The sequence below is a fragment of the Leopardus geoffroyi genome, chromosome A1 (genome assembly GCF_018350155.1).
Source record: "Leopardus geoffroyi isolate Oge1 chromosome A1, O.geoffroyi_Oge1_pat1.0, whole genome shotgun sequence".
NCBI classification, from domain to species: Eukaryota; Metazoa; Chordata; class Mammalia; order Carnivora; family Felidae; genus Leopardus; species Leopardus geoffroyi.
In genome coordinates, this window is record NC_059326.1 from 5872520 (window position 1) to 5890733 (window position 18214).

Consider the following 18214-nt stretch of genomic DNA (forward strand, 5'->3'; position numbering starts at 1 on the left):
GACTCTTAACTATAGAGAACAAACTGAAGGTTGCTGGAAGGGAGGTGGGTGGGGGATGAGCGGGCTAAATGGGTGATGGGTATTAGGAGGGCACTTGTTGTGATGAGCACTGGCTGTTGTATGTAAGTGATGAATCACTAAATTCTACTCCCCAAACCAGTATTAGACTATATGTTAACTAACTAGAATTTAAATTAAAACTACAAAAAAAAAAAAAAAGAGAGAGAGAAAAGAATAGAACTAGATTATCACTATTCTGATTTTGGATCTCCCTCCCATACATGAAAATAAATCCTAAAATAATAATAGTCTTTTAATACCTATCTGTTAAATGAGCTTAAATTAATAAAACACTTTAGGTCATGTTTCTGGGTGTGAGTATTAAGCCAAATTACCCTAATCTTGAAATTTTAGGGTTATACCCAATTGATGATCTTTACATTCATGTCTGGCAAAGTTTATCTTGTCATTTTATTGGCTGAAAAAACATAGATACCCCACAGCCATCTATTCACAAAAACTGAAGGGTGAAAAGTCTACTCAGGATAGGAAAAAAAGTCAATATGCTGTTTCAGGACACAAAAGTAGTAAGAAAACACAGCCCTAAAACACAGTTTGAGAAATTCAAAACAGACATTAAACAGCTAATTTCTGTTCTTTTCATCTGAATGAAAGATGAAAGCATAAAAACCTTCCAAAACATAGTATTTCACGTGTCAACACTCGTTGTGATTTTTAATCTATAACATGGAACCGAATAAATTCAACAATGTAGAAACAGCACATAATAGATTCCAACCTACAAAACAAACACTCTAGTCACATTTGACTTGATTTAAAAATTGTAGTATTTTTATCATCTGTTTTCATGGAATTACAAAGATAACTAAACCAATTGACTGGAATAATGTCATGGTTTTTCCATGGCACACACTACTGACTTCTTTATCAATACAATCAGTGTTAGAAATAAAAAAATAAAATGGTTTCCATTCAAAATTTGTAAAATAGGTTCAACATATTATATGGCATAGATACTTTCTTGTATATAAAAACAAGTTTTCTTGCTATATTTGTGGTTGGAATTCTCTGCGTAAGCTACTTACAGGTAATCTCATATGCATTAATTATTATTTATTCAACAAATACTGATGTCCCTACATAGGAGCCAGGCACAGATCTTGATACAGAAAATAGTGCAGAGAATAAAATACATAAGCATTCCTGCCTTCATGAAGTTTACGTTCCAGTGGAGAGGAGACAGACAATAAACCAAGTAAGTAAAACATAAATTATGGCACATGGTGATAAGAACTTTCTTTTAAGTTTCTTTTTCAGTCAGTGCAGAGCCCGATGCAAGGCTTGATCCCATGAACCATGAGATCATAACCTGAACTGAAATCAAGAGCTGGACACCCAACTGACTGAGCCACCCAGGCGCCCTGATAAACTGAATTTTCTAGATTAATTAGATTTTTCTCTCCTGATTATGTTTACCTGAGTGCCACTGATTAAGCAATTGTAACAAATACCATATGACACCCTCCAAGTATCTAAGCTTTTTTATTTCTTCAACGTTTATTTATTTTTGGGACAGAGACAGACAGAGCATGAACGGGGGAGGGGCAGAGAGAGAGGGAGACACAGAATCGGAAACAGGCTCCAGGCTCCGAGCCACCAGCCCAGAGCCCGAGCAGGGCTCGAACTCCCGGACCGCGAGATCGTGACCTGGCTGAAGTCGGACGCTTAACCGACTGCGCCACCCAGGCGCCCCATAAGCTTTTTTATTTCTAAATGACATTCAGTAAGCAAATTATTGGTCAAAACTTTAAGAAAACTTTCTATACCTGTTAATGGCATATAAGGATATTAGTTTCCTTCAGAAAGTAAACAAGTGTAAAACTGGAAAACGTGATTAAGAACAAACATTTCAGCCCATCAGAAAATGCCCAAAGGTGGAAAAGAACTCGAGACATGTTTATTCATGAAAATCAGAGAACTGCAGCAAGTTTGTGACCTTCGTACTTCGAGGTGTTCCTGTTCCCCTGACCTGGGAGTGAGGGAAAATCTGCAGATTTACTACCCAAGACACGGCGGACGTGGTTTGGAGCAGGTAATGAACACCCACATCTTTACCAATTGGGGTGGCTCTCTCAGTTCAGGGAGGGCAGCAAACCAGCTAGAAATGTAACAGGGAGATTGTGCAACAAAAGAATCACGGGAGGGCTGAGGTCATCAACTTGCCTGTATTCCGAACTGACCACTAAAGTAAAGATATGCAGGAAAGAGCCCAGAGAGGCTTTCACGTTGTGCCTCTGAAAGCATTCCTCCAACCAGCATATGGCCCTAGCATCAAGGGTAGGAGTGTCAGACTATGACTTGTCTAGGCACAAACTTGGCCAAATAATTGCGTGATGACTAAACTCTGCAGGCACAGGAGAAACTCCTGGGAAGGCAGGCTTAAGAAGAAAAAAAAAAAAGGCTGAGGAAAGATACCAGTAACTGCAAATGAACAGGGAAACATACTTGACAGTCTGAGTCCAGGCAAGTTACTAAAACACTGGGCCAACAAAATGCAGAAGAATAAATTAGAATCCAGATAAACTACACTGTATTTTTCCACAATAGCCACTTTCACTCTAAATAAAACAAAATCACTAGATGTGCCAAGAAACTTAAGGGTATTTGTTTTCATTCACAGTGAACAAAGCAGCCTGACTGAGAATAGACCTAATATAAGTGTTAGCAAAGACTTCCAAGCAGCATTATAAATACGCTCACAGAATTAAAATATGTTCAAAGAAAGAAAATTATGATAATTATGAGTCAACAAACAGGATATCCCAACAGAAGAATGGAAACTATTAAAAAAAAATTAGAAACTCTGGGATGAAGTGAATAATACACTTCATAACTTAAGATCATATCTGAGTGGAAGAAATTAGTGAATCTGAAGTTACATCAATAGAAAATACGCAATCCAAAAAGAAAGGAGTTGAAATTGAAAATGCAGTGGCAGTGCCACGGGTCTGTAATCAACATCAAGCATTCAATCATACATGTGACTGGAGTCCCGAAGCAAAGGAAACAAAAGTAGCAAAAACAAAAACAAAAAACAAAAACAAAAAAAACCCTGAGAAAATAATGGTTGAAAACTTTCCAATCTGGTAATAACAAAACAAAACATTAATTTAGGGATCCATTGAATCCGAAGTAGAATAAATACAATAAGAACCAGATTTAGAGCCAACATAGCTAAATGAATGAAACCCAGTAACAAAGAGAAAATCTAGAAAGTAGGAAAATGACACATCACATACAGGGTAACAACAGCGTGAATTTCTCGCCAGAAACAAGGGAGCCAGAAGACAAGAGAGTGACAAAGTACCAAAGAAAAAAAATCAACCAAGTATTTTCTTTGATAATAGCTTTAAGTTAGAAACCAATAACAGGGAATATACCCAAATGTGTGAGAATTTGATACTTTTAAATAGCCCATGAGTCAAAAAGGAAATCAAGAGAAATTAGAAAATACGGTACTTTGAACTGAATGATAATGAAAACACAACATACCAGAATTTGTGAAAAGTAATTAAATCAGTGCTTAAAGATTTATATTTTGAGATGCTTATAGTAGAAAATAAAAAAATTTTAAATCAGTGATAAAAGTTTTTACCTTAAGGGAATGAGAAAAAAATGAGTTCAATCCAAAGTAAGGTAAAAGTAGAAAATAATCCAGATGAGTATATATTATATTGTCTATCGGAATATTATATCATTATATATTATAATACACATATATTACATCATATTAATGTTATATATACATAACATTACATATACATTATAAATATATATCAGAATATAAATAAAAAACTGGACAGACCATGGAGTTGGCCTTTTGAAAATATCAGCAAAACTGGTAAAGCCCTAACTAGACTGATCCAGGAAAAAAAGAGTAAATTATCCATATGAGGAAGGGAAGGAACACCACCACACATCACACAAAAGTAACAAATAAATAAAGGAATATTGTGAAAAACTTCATGCCAACAAGTTTGACGGCTAGAACAAATGGACACAAATCACAAACTGGAAGAAGTAGTAGAAAATATTTGCTTACTAAATTGAATGACTCATCAGAGCCTTCCGACAAAGTCCAGGTCCAGGTGGCAGCATCAACAGTGAAGTCTGTCAAACAGTTTAGGAAGAAATCCTACCAAACACGACAGAGAGTACAGAAAACAGGACAAAGAAACACCTCCCAAATCAGTTTATCAGGTTAGAATGATCTGATAACAAAGCCACTCAAAAACTTGAGATAAAACCACAGACAGTTGTCTTTCATGAGTACAGACTGGAAATTCTTCATGAAATTTTAGTAGAATATACAGAAAAACTCAGTCATAAAAGTTTGAAGCCATGAAGAAAGTGAGAGACAGACTCTCCTCTCCTTCACCACGGCTCCCTCTGCAAAGTACAGTGTCAGCCAGGTCCCTACCAAATTGTTTCCATCATTCAGGATGTACCTCAGTCAACAGACTTCAGTTTTGTATTCATTTATGTTTACTGTTCCTCCAATGGGGACCCTTAAAGGGATGATGGGACTAAGGGGAAAAACTAAGACACTGGACCACATAAACCTGGATAATTGAGAGTTGGTGTCACGGTGGGCTGACAAGTGACCCCTGCAGGAGCTGGACAGGGAGGAGAGTGAGGTCAAGTTGGACATTCCCCTGCTCCTCCCTGCCACATCCGCTCCAGGTGGCTGTGTCTGTCTCCTGCCGCTCACTGCTCCTCTAGAGGCAACTGGCTCCGAAGGACTCTTCCCTTCCAGGCACAGTGACCACTCCCCTCCTCCAATCCCTTTGGACCTAGGGGTAGAACAGCTCTTCCCACTGGTACCAGCACGTATACCATCCCTTTGTTTTCATCTCAGGCTGCCGGCAGCAAGCATCTTTCAGAGCCAAGCACGATGTCCCATTTGCTGAGATTTATGGGAGAAAGCAGATGTGAAACTTCCCCTGGATGCAGTCCTATGAAGATGCGAGGTCTCTCAACCCCTACCTTGCTGCCAAAAGGGGATCTAGCCTGGGGATAAAGCCTGCAGCACCAGACAGATCAAAAGGGAGACAACATTGGAACTCTACAACAAACCACGAGTAAAGCCAGATTTAGGACCAACCACCACTAGGTCACTGCAAGCCAACTGCTGGAATGTCCATCCTTTGTGGCAAAATTAGCCCATGTTTTCTCTCCTCTTCAATGATGTCCTTTCATTGCTTCCTCCAGCATGAGTAGGAGGTTCAGCTGGAGAGAACGCGAACACTCCTTAAAATATTGTTAGAATGCAAAATGAAAATGGTTCGATAAAGTCTAAATAGTGACAAGAAAAACAATTCTGGCGAACTGTTGATAAATTTGCTTGCTTCCCTTGAAGTTGGCTTTGCCAACAGAATTTTCAACTATGTGAGCTAATAAATTCCCTTTTAGCCCAAAGGCGAATTTGACTTAGCTTTCTGTCATTTCGGTTCTAACTAATGGAAGGCTATGTCACAAAGAATCCTGAAGGCTAAACTACAGTCGTGACAAGTGAGAGTGCAATAAAGAACAGAACCTGCCGAATTCTTGTAGCTGATGCTGAATGAATGTGAACAAAGAAGGACACCAGGGGGAGACATTTGAAGCATATAGGGAACCTGACGACTGAGAAAACCGTCTAAATCAATACTTAGAAGTCCAAGGCATCAAAATGTCTTCATAATTGGCCCAGTTAATATTTTTATTCAGGAGAAAGGAACAATTACTCTGTACTTAGTTTATTTTCTTAGCTCCATCCATCTTCGTTGTACATGATTTCCCTTTTTAAATTGATGTTTAGACTTCCAGTAACACCGATAACTTCATTTCTCTCTAGGTGTCAGAATTTTTTCAGATATGCCCCTCACTATAAATAGAGGACCTTTGGGGCACCTGGGAGGCTTCACAGGTTAAACGTTCGACACCAGCTCAGGTCATGATCTTAAGGTTGGTGAGTTCAAGCCCCATGTCAGGCTCTGTGCCGACAGCTGGGAGCCTGGAGCCTGCTTCGGATTCTGTGTCTCCTTCTCTCTCTGTCCTTCCCCTGCTCACGCTCTCTCTCTCTCTAATAAGCATTAATATTTTTTAATAGAAATAATTTATTTATTAAGTTAATTAAATAGAGGACCTTTGTTCTTACTGAAGACACCTTTCATCTGGTCAATACATCAATAATTTATCATTGAAAAATTATAATCTGTTTTCTACTACATCTTAAGCTTGACAATTAGAATTAAACTCAGATACCTCTCTCTAATTTGAACATATATTTTATCAATAAGGAACTTTTCCTCTACAAAAACTCCTATTTCCATGTCTACAAAAACTCCTATTTCCATGTCTACAAAAACTCCTATTTCCATGTCTACACTTTCTTTACATGTTTATGTTAAATATAGCAGGGAAGGGAAAAGAACAGTGAATATATCCTTACCTACAACATAATACTGCTCTACATGAGAGGGCCAAGTTGACAAAGCTCCTCTTAACTTCAGGATGGAAGGCATACTTCAGTGTTTCACCATCAATGATGAGGGCCAGGTCATTTTCTTCACCTAACAGGACTCCAAGATCTTGACAGTTCTGATTAACTGCTTGTTGTGTTGCCTAAAACAGAGTGGGGCGGGGTGGGGGGGGGGGGAGGGACCACTTATTTTTCTCATTTTATATATAAATATATAAATATAAATAAAGGACTTTCTGAATCAATATGGTAGACGGAGGCATACTTTTTACCTCATTCTTCCCTTCAAATATCTCACTGAAATGAAAAAGTAAGTAACATGAAAAGAAGAGTGACATCATAGATGACCAGTGAAATGCCAATAGAAACCACGGTGAGATACTACTTTATACCTATTAGCATAACTAGAATCAAAAAGCCAGACAGTAAATGTTGATCAGGATTTAGAGAAACCCAAAACTCTCAAACACTGCTGGCTGGAATGTAAAATCATGTAGCCACTTTGGAAAATAGTCTGACAGTACTACAGATGGGTAAGCGTGAGTTCACCAGATGACCCAGCAACACCACTCGTAGGCTCCTACACCCAAGACAAGTGAAAACCTGCGTCTACACAAAACTTGTACGTGAATGTTAATAGCAGCACCATTCACAATTGCCTACAAGTGAAAACAACCTGATGAATGGATAAACAAAATATTGCATGAATATCCATACAATGGAATATTCTTTAGCCATCAAAAAGTTATGAGGTATTAATGCATTCTACAACATGGACGAACCTTAAAAATACAGTAACTGAAAGAAGCCAGTCACAAAAGACTATGTTATTATGACTCCATTCACATGAAAGTCAAGAATAAGCAAACCCATAGAGTTTGAAGCATATAGGGACCCTGGTCTATCAAAGTAGATTAGTGGTTGTTTAGGGTGGGGGAAGGAAGATGAGAGAAACGGTAACTAAAGAGTAGGGAGATTCTTTTAGAGGTGATCCAAGTGTTCTAAAAGTTGACCGTGGTGACGGTTGCATGTATGTGTGAAAATATTAGACTGAATCGTACACATTAAACATAATTTTTGTGTGTGATGTGGATCATATCTCAATAAAGCTGCTTTTTAAAAGGTATAGAAGAGTGAATTCATATCAGCTGGAAAATACAAATGGGTGCTAGCATACCAGAAAGTTCAGAGAATTTTTGAGAAAAATGTCAAAGGTGGGAACAAAATAATGGGAGTGAACTCTACAAAACTGAGTCTCCGGTTTCTAAGGGGGAAGTATAGAAGTTTTAGAGACTCGTTCAATTTAAGATATGTGGGAGTCACCTCCCTTAGCTTATTTTCCTCAGATCATCCTTCCTTTCCTTCATAATTCACATAAACTGTTGAAAGCTCAAAATTTTAGAGAAATGACTCCCCATGCCAGTAGCAGAGTAGAAAATTCAGATAGTGGAGTATTTTAAGGAAAATACATAATAAAACTGTAAGTCATGCAGATTAATGCTAAAGAAAATCCCTTCATCAAATACAAGTGAAATAAAAATAGTATCAGTTACCACTTTCTGTTGCAAGATTAGTGAACTAATAAGTGTGCCAAAAGACTTCTTGACTGTTGCCAACTCTTTTATTTCTTTGACTATGTGAAATGAGTGCCATAAAATACTAAATCATATTTAAAAGATTATTTTTTAACTATTTTGCTTAACTACACTTTTCAGTTCTATTCAGTCATCTGTAGAAATCAGAGTTTTTTTTTTAATGATCTGTACTTTTCTTAAACATGTTAATGAATGAAATTTTAACAAGATGTGGCACCTGGGGAAAAATTTTAAAACATAACAGGTATGAAGCTCCAAAAGCTTTAATGAAACAATCCTCCTTCCTATTTTCCTCAGAAGGCCTTCATTACTCATTACTCAAATGAAATTACTGTGTTTCCTGAAATAAAAGGTAATTTAATAATCCTTGAATTACCAAGGCCTTTATAGAAACCTGCAGGTCTAAAAACACATGAAATTCAGACACTTACAATTTGATTTCATACTGTGTAAGAGCTATAATATGTACTATACGTGTATCATATTCAACATTTCCACTTCTACTTTGTCCACAGAGTGGACTACATATCCACTTCAGTGATCTCAAATGACTGCAGTTATTTTGTTGACCCCAAACTAATCTGGCAAAATTGAAGTTTTCCTCCACGTTAATAACTCTTCTCATACTTCATTTCATCACTGAACACAAAACTTGGTGCTTTTCTGATTAATATATTGCTTTCAATTTTACAGTTACTTGGAACACATAAATGCTTGGAGCTAAAGCTTAACAGTCTTAACATCTTATTTTTTTTCTTCCACTCCTAAATTATTTGTTTTTCTTTACCAGTCCTCCCGCTGCCAATGTTAACAGGAGTGAAGATAATTCCTCCAACATGGTTCACTCTAGAACATGACGACCTGAGCAATTTGCCAACGTTAATTATGTAAAATTCTGCACAGCACAACCTGCAGCACATTATATGGGAAAATTGCATTATCTGCTTCATTATGTAAAGCAAGTGTATCAGTAATGATTACTTAGGAATAATGAGTTTTGGTTTTTTATAATATTAAATATTTTCTTTTTTGATGTCTTGAAATGAATGGTGAGCTGGCTTGCTAAATGGAAAATGACACTCCTTCCCAATTTTTGTTATAATTGGAGGCTCCATTTTTCTTTTGCAGCATTATTTTCAATAAATGTGTGAATATGAAGCATTGAGATTGCTTTAAAATCTCTACTAACATGGTAAACTTTTTTTGTAATGTAATTTATTACAAATTGGTTTCCATACAACACCCAGTGCTCATCCCAACAGGTGCCCTCCTCAACGCCCATCACCCACTTTCCCCTCTCCCCCCACCCCCGCATCCACCCTCAGTTTGTTCTCTGTATTCAAGAATCTCTTGTGGTTGGCCTCCCTCCCTCTCTGTTTGAAACTATTTTTTCCCCTTCCCTTCCCCCATGGTCTTCTGTTAAGTTTCTCAAGATCCACATATGAGTGAAAACATATGGTATCTGTCTTTCTTTGACTGACTTATTTCACTTGGCATAATACCCTCCAGTTCCATCCACGTTGCTGCAAATGGCCAGATTTCATTCTTTCTTATGGCCAAGTAGTATTCCATTGTATGTGTAAACCACATCTTATTTATCCATTCAGGAATAATGAGTTTTGAAAATGACATAACTCTAAAGTTTACAAGAACTTAAAACATAAGAGAAAATCTTAAAGAAACAAAGTGCCAAGATCACCATGGAAATCACAATATGGAAGTGAAATAGAGCTTTCACTCACAAGACTAGCTTCTGGAAAATTCTAATTATGCAACCAAGACCCACAAAGTCACAAACTTTGTAAACACAAATTTGAACACGTCTCAGCTGCCTTTGCTGTATATAATTTGGAGAAATAAAAAGTATAACTCAGCCTTCATCTAATATTTAACAGTAGAAGAGTTAACAAAACATAACATTTTATTCTATATTTATTATACTCTTAAGAGACTTATTAAAGACTAGGGGTGCCTGGGTGGCTCAGTCAGTTGAGCATCTGACTTCGGCTCACGTCATCATCTCACGGTCCGTGAGTTCGAGCCCCGCATCAGGCTCTGTGCTAACTGATCTGAGCCTGGAGCCTGCTTCAGATTCTGTGTCTCCCTCTGTCTCTGCCCCTCCCCTGCTCACACTCTATCTCTCAAAAATAAATAAAACATTAAAAAAAATTTTTTAATTTAATAAAATAGTACAAACGCTATACACAACCCTCAAAGTATATGCAAACTAAATTGAGAAATAAAGGAAAATATTAGAAAAGATACCACCATTATTATATGCCATGAAGAGTTAACCATAATGAGAAAGCTGAAGTGATATATCAGATAACATAGCCTTAAAGAGAAAATATTACCAAAAATAGAGACATTTCATAATGATTAAAAAGTTAATTTTTCAGGAAGAAATAACAATTGTATTTCCTAACAATAGAGCCTCAAAATATATGAAGCAAAAATGGGTAGAATAAAAGGGAGAAATATAAAATTCAAAATTACAGTAGGATTTTAATAATTCTTTCAGAAATTGATAGAATGGCTAGAAATACAATGAGGACAGTTTATTACAACAGTGACTCAGTCACCGTGACTCAACTGATATTTGCAGATAGCATTTTACCAAAACCATATACTAGAACATAAAACAAGTCTTAATGGATTCAAAATGATTAAGACCAATTAAAACATATGTCCTTTGTCCAGAATTAAATTGAATTAAAAACAGTAACAATAAGACATCTAGAAACATGCCAAATATATGTAAATTTAACACACTTCTAAATAAGCCATGGGTCAAAGAAGAAATTAGTGAAAATTGGATATTTTGAAATAACCTTATCGAAAATATAACACTAGGGGCGCCTGGGTGGCGCAGTCGGTTAAGCGTCTGACTTCAGCCAGGTCACGATCTCGCGGTCCGTGAGTTCGAGCCCCGCGTCGGGCTCTGGGCTGATGGCTCAGAGCCTGGAGCCTGTTTCCGATTCTGTGTCTCCCTCTCTCTCTGCCCCTCCCCCGTTCATGCTCTGTCTCTCTCTGTCCCAAAAATAAATAAACGATGAAAAAAAATATATATAACACTAATATTTATGGAATACAGCTAAAGCAATGCATGGAAGAAAAATTATGGTTTTAGTGCTTAAGTTAGAAAATATGTTGAAAAATAATCACCTGAATTTTTGCCTCGTGGCAGGCAGGATTTTAAGATTCCCACCCACCAATGTGCATGCTCCATACAATCCCTTCCCATTGACCTCATCTGGTAGGCTCTTTCAAAAGAGGTATTAAAGGTCAGAGACAAAAGGACAGAGATATTCCAAGCTGCAGCACATGTTCTTTTGTTGGCCTGGAAGTAAACTGCCATGTTGCAGAGAGAGCCACAAGGCAGGGACCTACGAGTGACCTCTAGTTCCCGAGAGCAGTCCCTGGCTGACAGCTAGCAAGAAGACAGGACCTCATACAGACACAAGGAAGTAGATTCTGCCAACCAAGGGCGCTTCAAAGTGGCTTTTTCCCCAGTTGAGACTCCAGATGGGGACACAGCCAGCTGACATCCTGATTTCAGCCCAGTAAGAAACTGAGCTGAACCAAAACATGTCAAATTCCTAACCCGTGAAATCCGTAAGACAAAAAAAATTTATGTTGCTTTAAGCTGCTAAGTTGGTGGTCATTTGCTATGCAGCAATTGGAAAGTAACAAACTGTTCTAAAATATAGTGTATTAATAGAAAATTTGAGATACAGTTAAGGCCAACAGATCAGGAGACAATTGCCATTGAAAAGACAATTTGTTATACTCACAGATCCCAAGATACGGAAGCAAATAACACAGTGGAGACGGGGGGGGGGGGGACACATGGGACAGCACTGAGTTCAGTCAGAAGGCAAAGGGAACAGAAGGAAAGTGTGGGCAAGAACCTTTATTGTGCTTTCCACAAAAAGGAACAGGTGAGACAGGGTAAGCAGATTTAGGATTTTGCGAGTTTGAATAATTTCAGTAGGCTCTGGGGCTTAGGGCAAGTGGATAGTGGCTCAGAATGTGAGAGCCTGATAAAGTAGGTGGTAGGGGATGGGCTCTGGATTGGTTGGTTTGCATAAGAAAGGCACATTCACTGGGCAAGTTGTTTACTAGCTCTGGGAGTTGCTTAACCCTGGAGGGGAGGGACCTTCCCAGTACCTCCCCAGCAAAGCCCCCAGTAATAGCAAAACATCAGAATAAAGATCATGAAAGACAGGGTTAATATATACACACCTCAAAAAGACTGAAGAACAAATTAAACACAAAGCAGTAGATGGAAATAAGTAATAAAGACAGGAGTAACAATCAATGACATTGAAAACAGACAAAATATGGAGCAAATAACAAAGTCAAAAATCTGGTTCTTTGAAAAGATCAACAAAATGGGTAAACCCATTACTATACTGATCCAGAAAAAGAGAGAATATAAATTATCACTATCAAGAATTCAGAATTGGGGCGCCTGGGTGGCTCAGTTAAGCACCTGACTCTTGATTTTGGTTATGATCTCACAGTTCAAAAGATCGAGCCCTGCATCAGGCTTTACACCGACAGTGCAGAGCTTGCTTGGGATTCTTTCTCTCCCCCTTTCTTTTTCTTTCTCTCTCTCTCTCTCTCTCTCTCTCTCTCTCTCTCTTTCTCTCTCTCTCTTTCTCTCTCTGCCCCTCACCTGCTCATGCTCTCTGTTCCTCTCTCTCCCTTTCTCTCTCTCTCAAATTAAACTTTAAAAAATTAAACTTTTGGTATTTTAGGAGCAAATAATTGGAAAATTAAGCTGTACATACAATTCTAGTTCCAATATAGCCACATACATAAAGTACCTAGTGACAAATTTAACAAAATATAGTCAAGATTTTTAGTTTAGTGGTACTTGTCTATTTTTGCTTTTATTGCCTGTGCTTTTGTTATCATATCCAAGAAATCAGTGCCAAGTTCAATGTCAAGCAGGTTCCCCTCTATGATTTCTTCTAGGATTTTACAGTTTTGGGTCTCTGTTTAAGTATTTAATCCATTTTGACTTGACTTTTGTGTATGCTGTAATGTAAGAGTCTGCTATGGTCTGAATGTTTGTGTCCCCCAAAATTCATATGTTCAAATCCTAATGCCCAGTGATATTAGGAGGTGGAGCCTTTGAGAAGTAATTATGTCATGAAGATTAATGCTCTTATGGAAGAGACTCCAGAAATCCCTAGCCCCTTTCACCACCTGTGGACACAGCTTAGAAGGCACCAGCTATGGACCAGGAAGACAGCCAGCACCAGAACATGACCATAATGGTGCCTTGGTTGAGATTTCCCAGTCTCCAAAACTGTGAGAAATAAATTTCTGTTGTTTATAGGCTAGCCAGTCTGTGGTATTTTGTTATAGCAGCCAGAATGGACTAAGACAGGATCTGATCTTTTTCTTTTGAATGTGGATATCCAGCTTTTCCAACACCATTTTTTGAAGGGACTATCCTCTCCCCAGTGTGCATTCTTGGCATCCCTGTAATCCATATACATGCGTTATTTCTGGACCCTATTCTTTCCCATTGGTCTCTGTCTTTATGTCAGTACCATACTGTTTTCATAATTGTAACTTTGTAATATATTTTGAAATCAGGAAGTATGAGGCTTCTGGCTTTGTTCTTCATTCTTAGGATTGCTTTGGCTATTTGGGGTGTTTTGTGATCCTTAAGAATTACAGGCTGTTTTTGCTATGTCTATGGAAAAAAAAAATTGGAACTTCTTGTGTGTGCAGCTGCAGCAAACATTAAGTATGGCCAGATTAGCATAAAACTTTACATTAAAGGCCTTTAGCTCAATTTGTATTACCAGATTCATCATGTCCAGCTTTCAACAAAAAGTTACAAGACATGCTAAAAGGCAAGAAAAAGCACCATATCTGAAGAGCTAAAGCAAGCATCAGAACCAGATTCAAAGATAACACAGATTTTGGAAGTATCAGTGAATTTAAAATAAACTATGATTGAGGCTCCTGGGTGGTTCAATCGGTTAAGTGTCTGACTCTTGATTTTGGCTCAGGTCATGATCTCACCGTTCGTGATAGCACAGGGCCTGCTTGGGATCCTCTCTCTCATGATCTCTTTGCCCCACCCTCACTCACAGTCTTTCTAATTAAATAAATGAACGTGTTTTAAAAATAAACTAAACTATGATTAACATGTTAGGGACTGTAATGGAAAAATAGACAATATATGGGGAAGATAAGCAGAGTGATGGAAACACTTAAAGAATAAAAATGAAATGCTAGAAATAAAAAACACTGTAACAGAAGATTGCCCTTATTGAGCCCAACAATAGACTGGACACAGTCTAAAAATTAATGAGCTTGAATTATGTCAACAGAAATTTCCCAAACTGAAATACAAACAGTAAAAAGAATTAGAAAAAAAATCCCAAATGGAATATTCAAGAACTGTGGGACAATTTAAAAAATCTAACAACATACAGTCAACTGGAATTCCAGAAGGAGAAGAGGAAGAGAACAAAACAGCGAATTTTAAGTGCTAATGACTAAAAATGCTCCCAAACTAATGGCAAACACATAACCATAGACCCAGGAAGCTTAGAAAACACCAAGCATGATAAATACAAAAAAAAAAAAAAAAAAAAAAAAAATCTACACCTAGGCATATCACACTCAAACCACAAAATCAAAGGCAAAGAAGAAATGTTGAAAGAAGCCAGAAGGGAAGAATGAAGGAAGAAACAGCAGGCTTCTCATCAGAAACCACACAGTTGGGAAGGAAGCACTGAAAGAACAAGAAATACCAACCGAGAATTCTGTATCCAGTGCAATTGTCCTTCAAATGTGAAAGAGAAATAAAGACTTCCTCACACAAAACCAGGAAATTCATCACCAGCTGATCTGCCCAGTAGAAATATTTTTAAAGTTTTTTCATGGAGAATGACAATGATATGTGTCAAAAACTCAGAACTACATTTAAAAAAAAGAATGAAATGGAATTGATGAAATCCATTTAAAATTCTTTCAAGTGAGTATGAAAATTATACAGTAAAAAAAAATAACAGAAAATAAATGGCTGTAGCCATTTAATTTTTAAGGGCAAGGATGTTCAGTATTGGATTCCAAAATCCTTTCATTCTTGCAATGTAGATGCCAGGTATCTACTCAAACTTCTGGTAAAGACTGCTATATGCACATATTTTTCTTTTTCTTTTTTTTTTTTTCATTTTTAAAATCAAGTATCTGAGTGCTGGGTTTGGTATGATGCTGGGAACAGGGTGATGAAGGACTAGCCTAAGAATGAGGCAAGAAGTGGGAACCAGAGGGGCCCCTGGGTGGCTCAGTCGGTTGAGCATCCGACTTCGGCTCAGGTCATGGTCTCATGGTTTGTGAATTTGAGCCCCGCGTTGGGCTCTGTGCTGACAGCTTGGAGCTTGGAGCCTCCTTCGGATTCTGTGTCTCATTCTCTCTCTGCCCCTCCCCTTGTGCTCTGTCTCTCCCCGTCTCTCAAAAATAAAAATAATGTAAAGAAAAATCTTTAAAAAAAAAAAAAAAGAAAGAAAAGAAAAGAAAGAAAGAAGTCAGAACCAGAGATAATGTTCCAGTGGACTTGAGTGGGAGTTCAAGACAACTTATTTAGATTTTAAGGTGTTGGGGAACACTCAAGTAACAAATTGGGTATACTCGTATTAAATAGAATTTTTAAAATCACTTACCTCGAGTGAGTTTGAATTCAATCGAATACAAGGCATTTTAGTTGATAACAGTTTACAGGAATATGCTACAAAGTGACAAAGAAAGAGGTCATATATTGCCTTCCACGAGTTCATGTTTTTAATGAAAAATCTATTTATATTCTCTATTCACCATACTGTCTTACAACTAGTTCAAAGTCTAGAGGCTTATCACAAACACCGAGCAAGGGATTGTGGAGGGAAAAAATAGAAACATCGCTTCATTTTTATCTTAATCAGCAATTTAAGTAGAAATGGTTGGGAAATGGCATATAACTAATAGCTAAATCTGTACCTTTAAATGCCTGTGGATTTTTATTTTTATTATCTCTCTGTGACATGAGATTCAGTTCATACTGTGTATCAATTCCACATCCTGAGGAATCCAAGTTCTGCTGTATCAAGCCACTATGTCAACATATTGTTCCTACTGTACTAATAAAATCCTAGGTGTGGTCAAAAGAAATAAACCCACCCAATGCTCAAAGCATTCAACGTGATGATCCAAGTATAAACCTCAGGGGGCACCTGGGGTCTCAGTTGGTTAAACATCCGAATTCCGCTCAGGTCATGATCTCACAGTTCTCGTGGTTCGAGCCCTGCATCGGGCTCTGTGCTGGCAGCTTAAGGCCTGGAGTCTACTTTGGACTCTGTGTCTCCCTTCTCTCTGCCCCTCCACTGCTCCATGTTTTCTGTCTCTCTCTCTCTCTCTCTCTGTCTCTGTCTCAAAAATAAACATTGAAAACGTTTAAAGATAAATTTATACAATATCACTTTTTAAAATTTTTTTTAAGTTTATTTTTGAGAGAAAGAGAGCATAAGTGGGGGAGGGGCAGAGAGAGAGAGACAGAGAGAGAGAATCCCAAGCAGGTTCCATGCTGCCAGTGCAGGGCCTGACGTGGGGCTTGGGCCCATGAACCGTGAGATCATGACCTGAGCCAAAATCAAGAATCAGATGCCTGACTGAGCCCCCCAGGCCCCCCAGGAGATAATCATTTTTAAATGATCTTCCTCATCAGTTACTGGTTCATCTGATGCTTCCTGTGTAAATCGTGGTTTTTTTTTCCCTAAAGAATGCAATGATCTTTAATTTCTATTTTGAAGCCTGTGGATATTCGCTTTGCATTGCTACAGCAGTTTTCAAAACCAGAGTTTCTAAACTCTTCTAAGAATTCTAAAGATTCCCTGATACATTTTTTAAATGTTCACTTATATTTCAGAGAAAAATAGGGGGAGCAGGAAAGGGGCAGAGAGAGAGAGGACAGATGATCCGAAGCAGGCTCTGCACTGACAGCAGAGAGTCCAATGTGGGGCTTGATCCCAGGAACCATGAGATCATGACCTGAGCTGAAGTCAGACACTTAAATGACTGAATTAAGGCGCCCCAAGATTTCCTGATAAATTTTATTGCAATGTTCATGTTTCCACTTTTATTTTGTAATAAGTTACTGACAAAGTTAACTGCCTAATGCTGTCAGTTTCTGTACCAGCATGCGGGTTGGAGAATTAATATTTGTGCCAGACACAGACAAGCCAGCCTCCACCTGTGGGTTCCAGTGCTGCCCCCAAGAAGAAACTTCTTCTGTCCTGAAGCTGTTGCTGCTGCTGGCTCTATATAAACAAAGGCTAAAAAGTCTCCATATAGAGAGGTTCCTCAAAAAGTTAAAAATAGAACTACCCTACAACCCAACAATGACACTACTAGATATTTACACAAAGGATACAAAAATACCAATTCAAAGAGACACATGCACCCCAATGTTTACAGCAGCATTATCAACAATAGCCAAATGGAAAAAGCCCAAAAGTCCATCAAATGGATGGATGAACAAACAAGAGGTGAGATACACACACACACACACACACACACACACACACACACACACACATATGTATGTATACACACACATATAATGAAATATTACTCAGCCATCAAAAAGAGTGAAATCTTGCCATTTACAATGACATGGATGGAGCTAGAGTGTATTATGCTAAACAAAACAAGTCAGAGACAACTACCATATGATCTCACTCATAGTGGAATTTAAGAAACAAAACATGAAGTAGGGGAAGGAGGGAAAAAGAGAGAGGGAGGCAAACCATAAGAGGCTCTTAATGAGAGAGAACAAACTGAAGGTTGCCAGAGGGGAGGTGGGAGGGGATGGGCTTACTGGGTGATGGGTATTAAGGAGGACACTTGGAATGAGCACTGGGTATTATATATTAAGTGACGAGCCACTAAATTCTACTCCTGAAACCAATACAACACTATATTTTAACTAACTAGAATTTAAATAAAAACTTGAAGCAAAAAGTGTCTGAAATAAAAAAATAAATAAAATTAAAAGTCTCCATATATT

The 18214-nt window shown here is 37.9% G+C and overlaps 1 protein-coding gene and 1 long non-coding RNA gene across 8 annotated transcripts in view; one reads left to right on the forward strand and one right to left on the reverse strand.

Annotated features, from left to right (window-relative positions):
* Nucleotides 1–18214, reverse strand: part of LOC123588772 (phospholipid-transporting ATPase IB-like) — a 213065-nt gene that overhangs the window by 97446 nt on the left and 97405 nt on the right. For all 7 annotated transcript variants that reach the window (XR_006708109.1, XM_045460446.1, XM_045460364.1 and 4 more), the window contains 2 exons: nucleotides 15837–15901; nucleotides 6515–6687 (listed from right to left, as the gene is read on the reverse strand). Coding sequence is in view for 6 of the 7 variants with exons in the window: in XM_045460446.1 (XP_045316402.1) it covers nucleotides 6515–6687; nucleotides 15837–15901 (238 nt within the window). In the remaining variant the exon portion in view is untranslated. The remainder of the gene's footprint in view (nucleotides 1–6514; nucleotides 6688–15836; nucleotides 15902–18214) is intronic.
* LOC123589020 lies at nucleotides 143–5499 on the forward strand. The gene is made up of 2 exons (XR_006708134.1): nucleotides 143–1276; nucleotides 4940–5499. It is a non-coding gene; the product is annotated as an uncharacterized LOC123589020 (long non-coding RNA).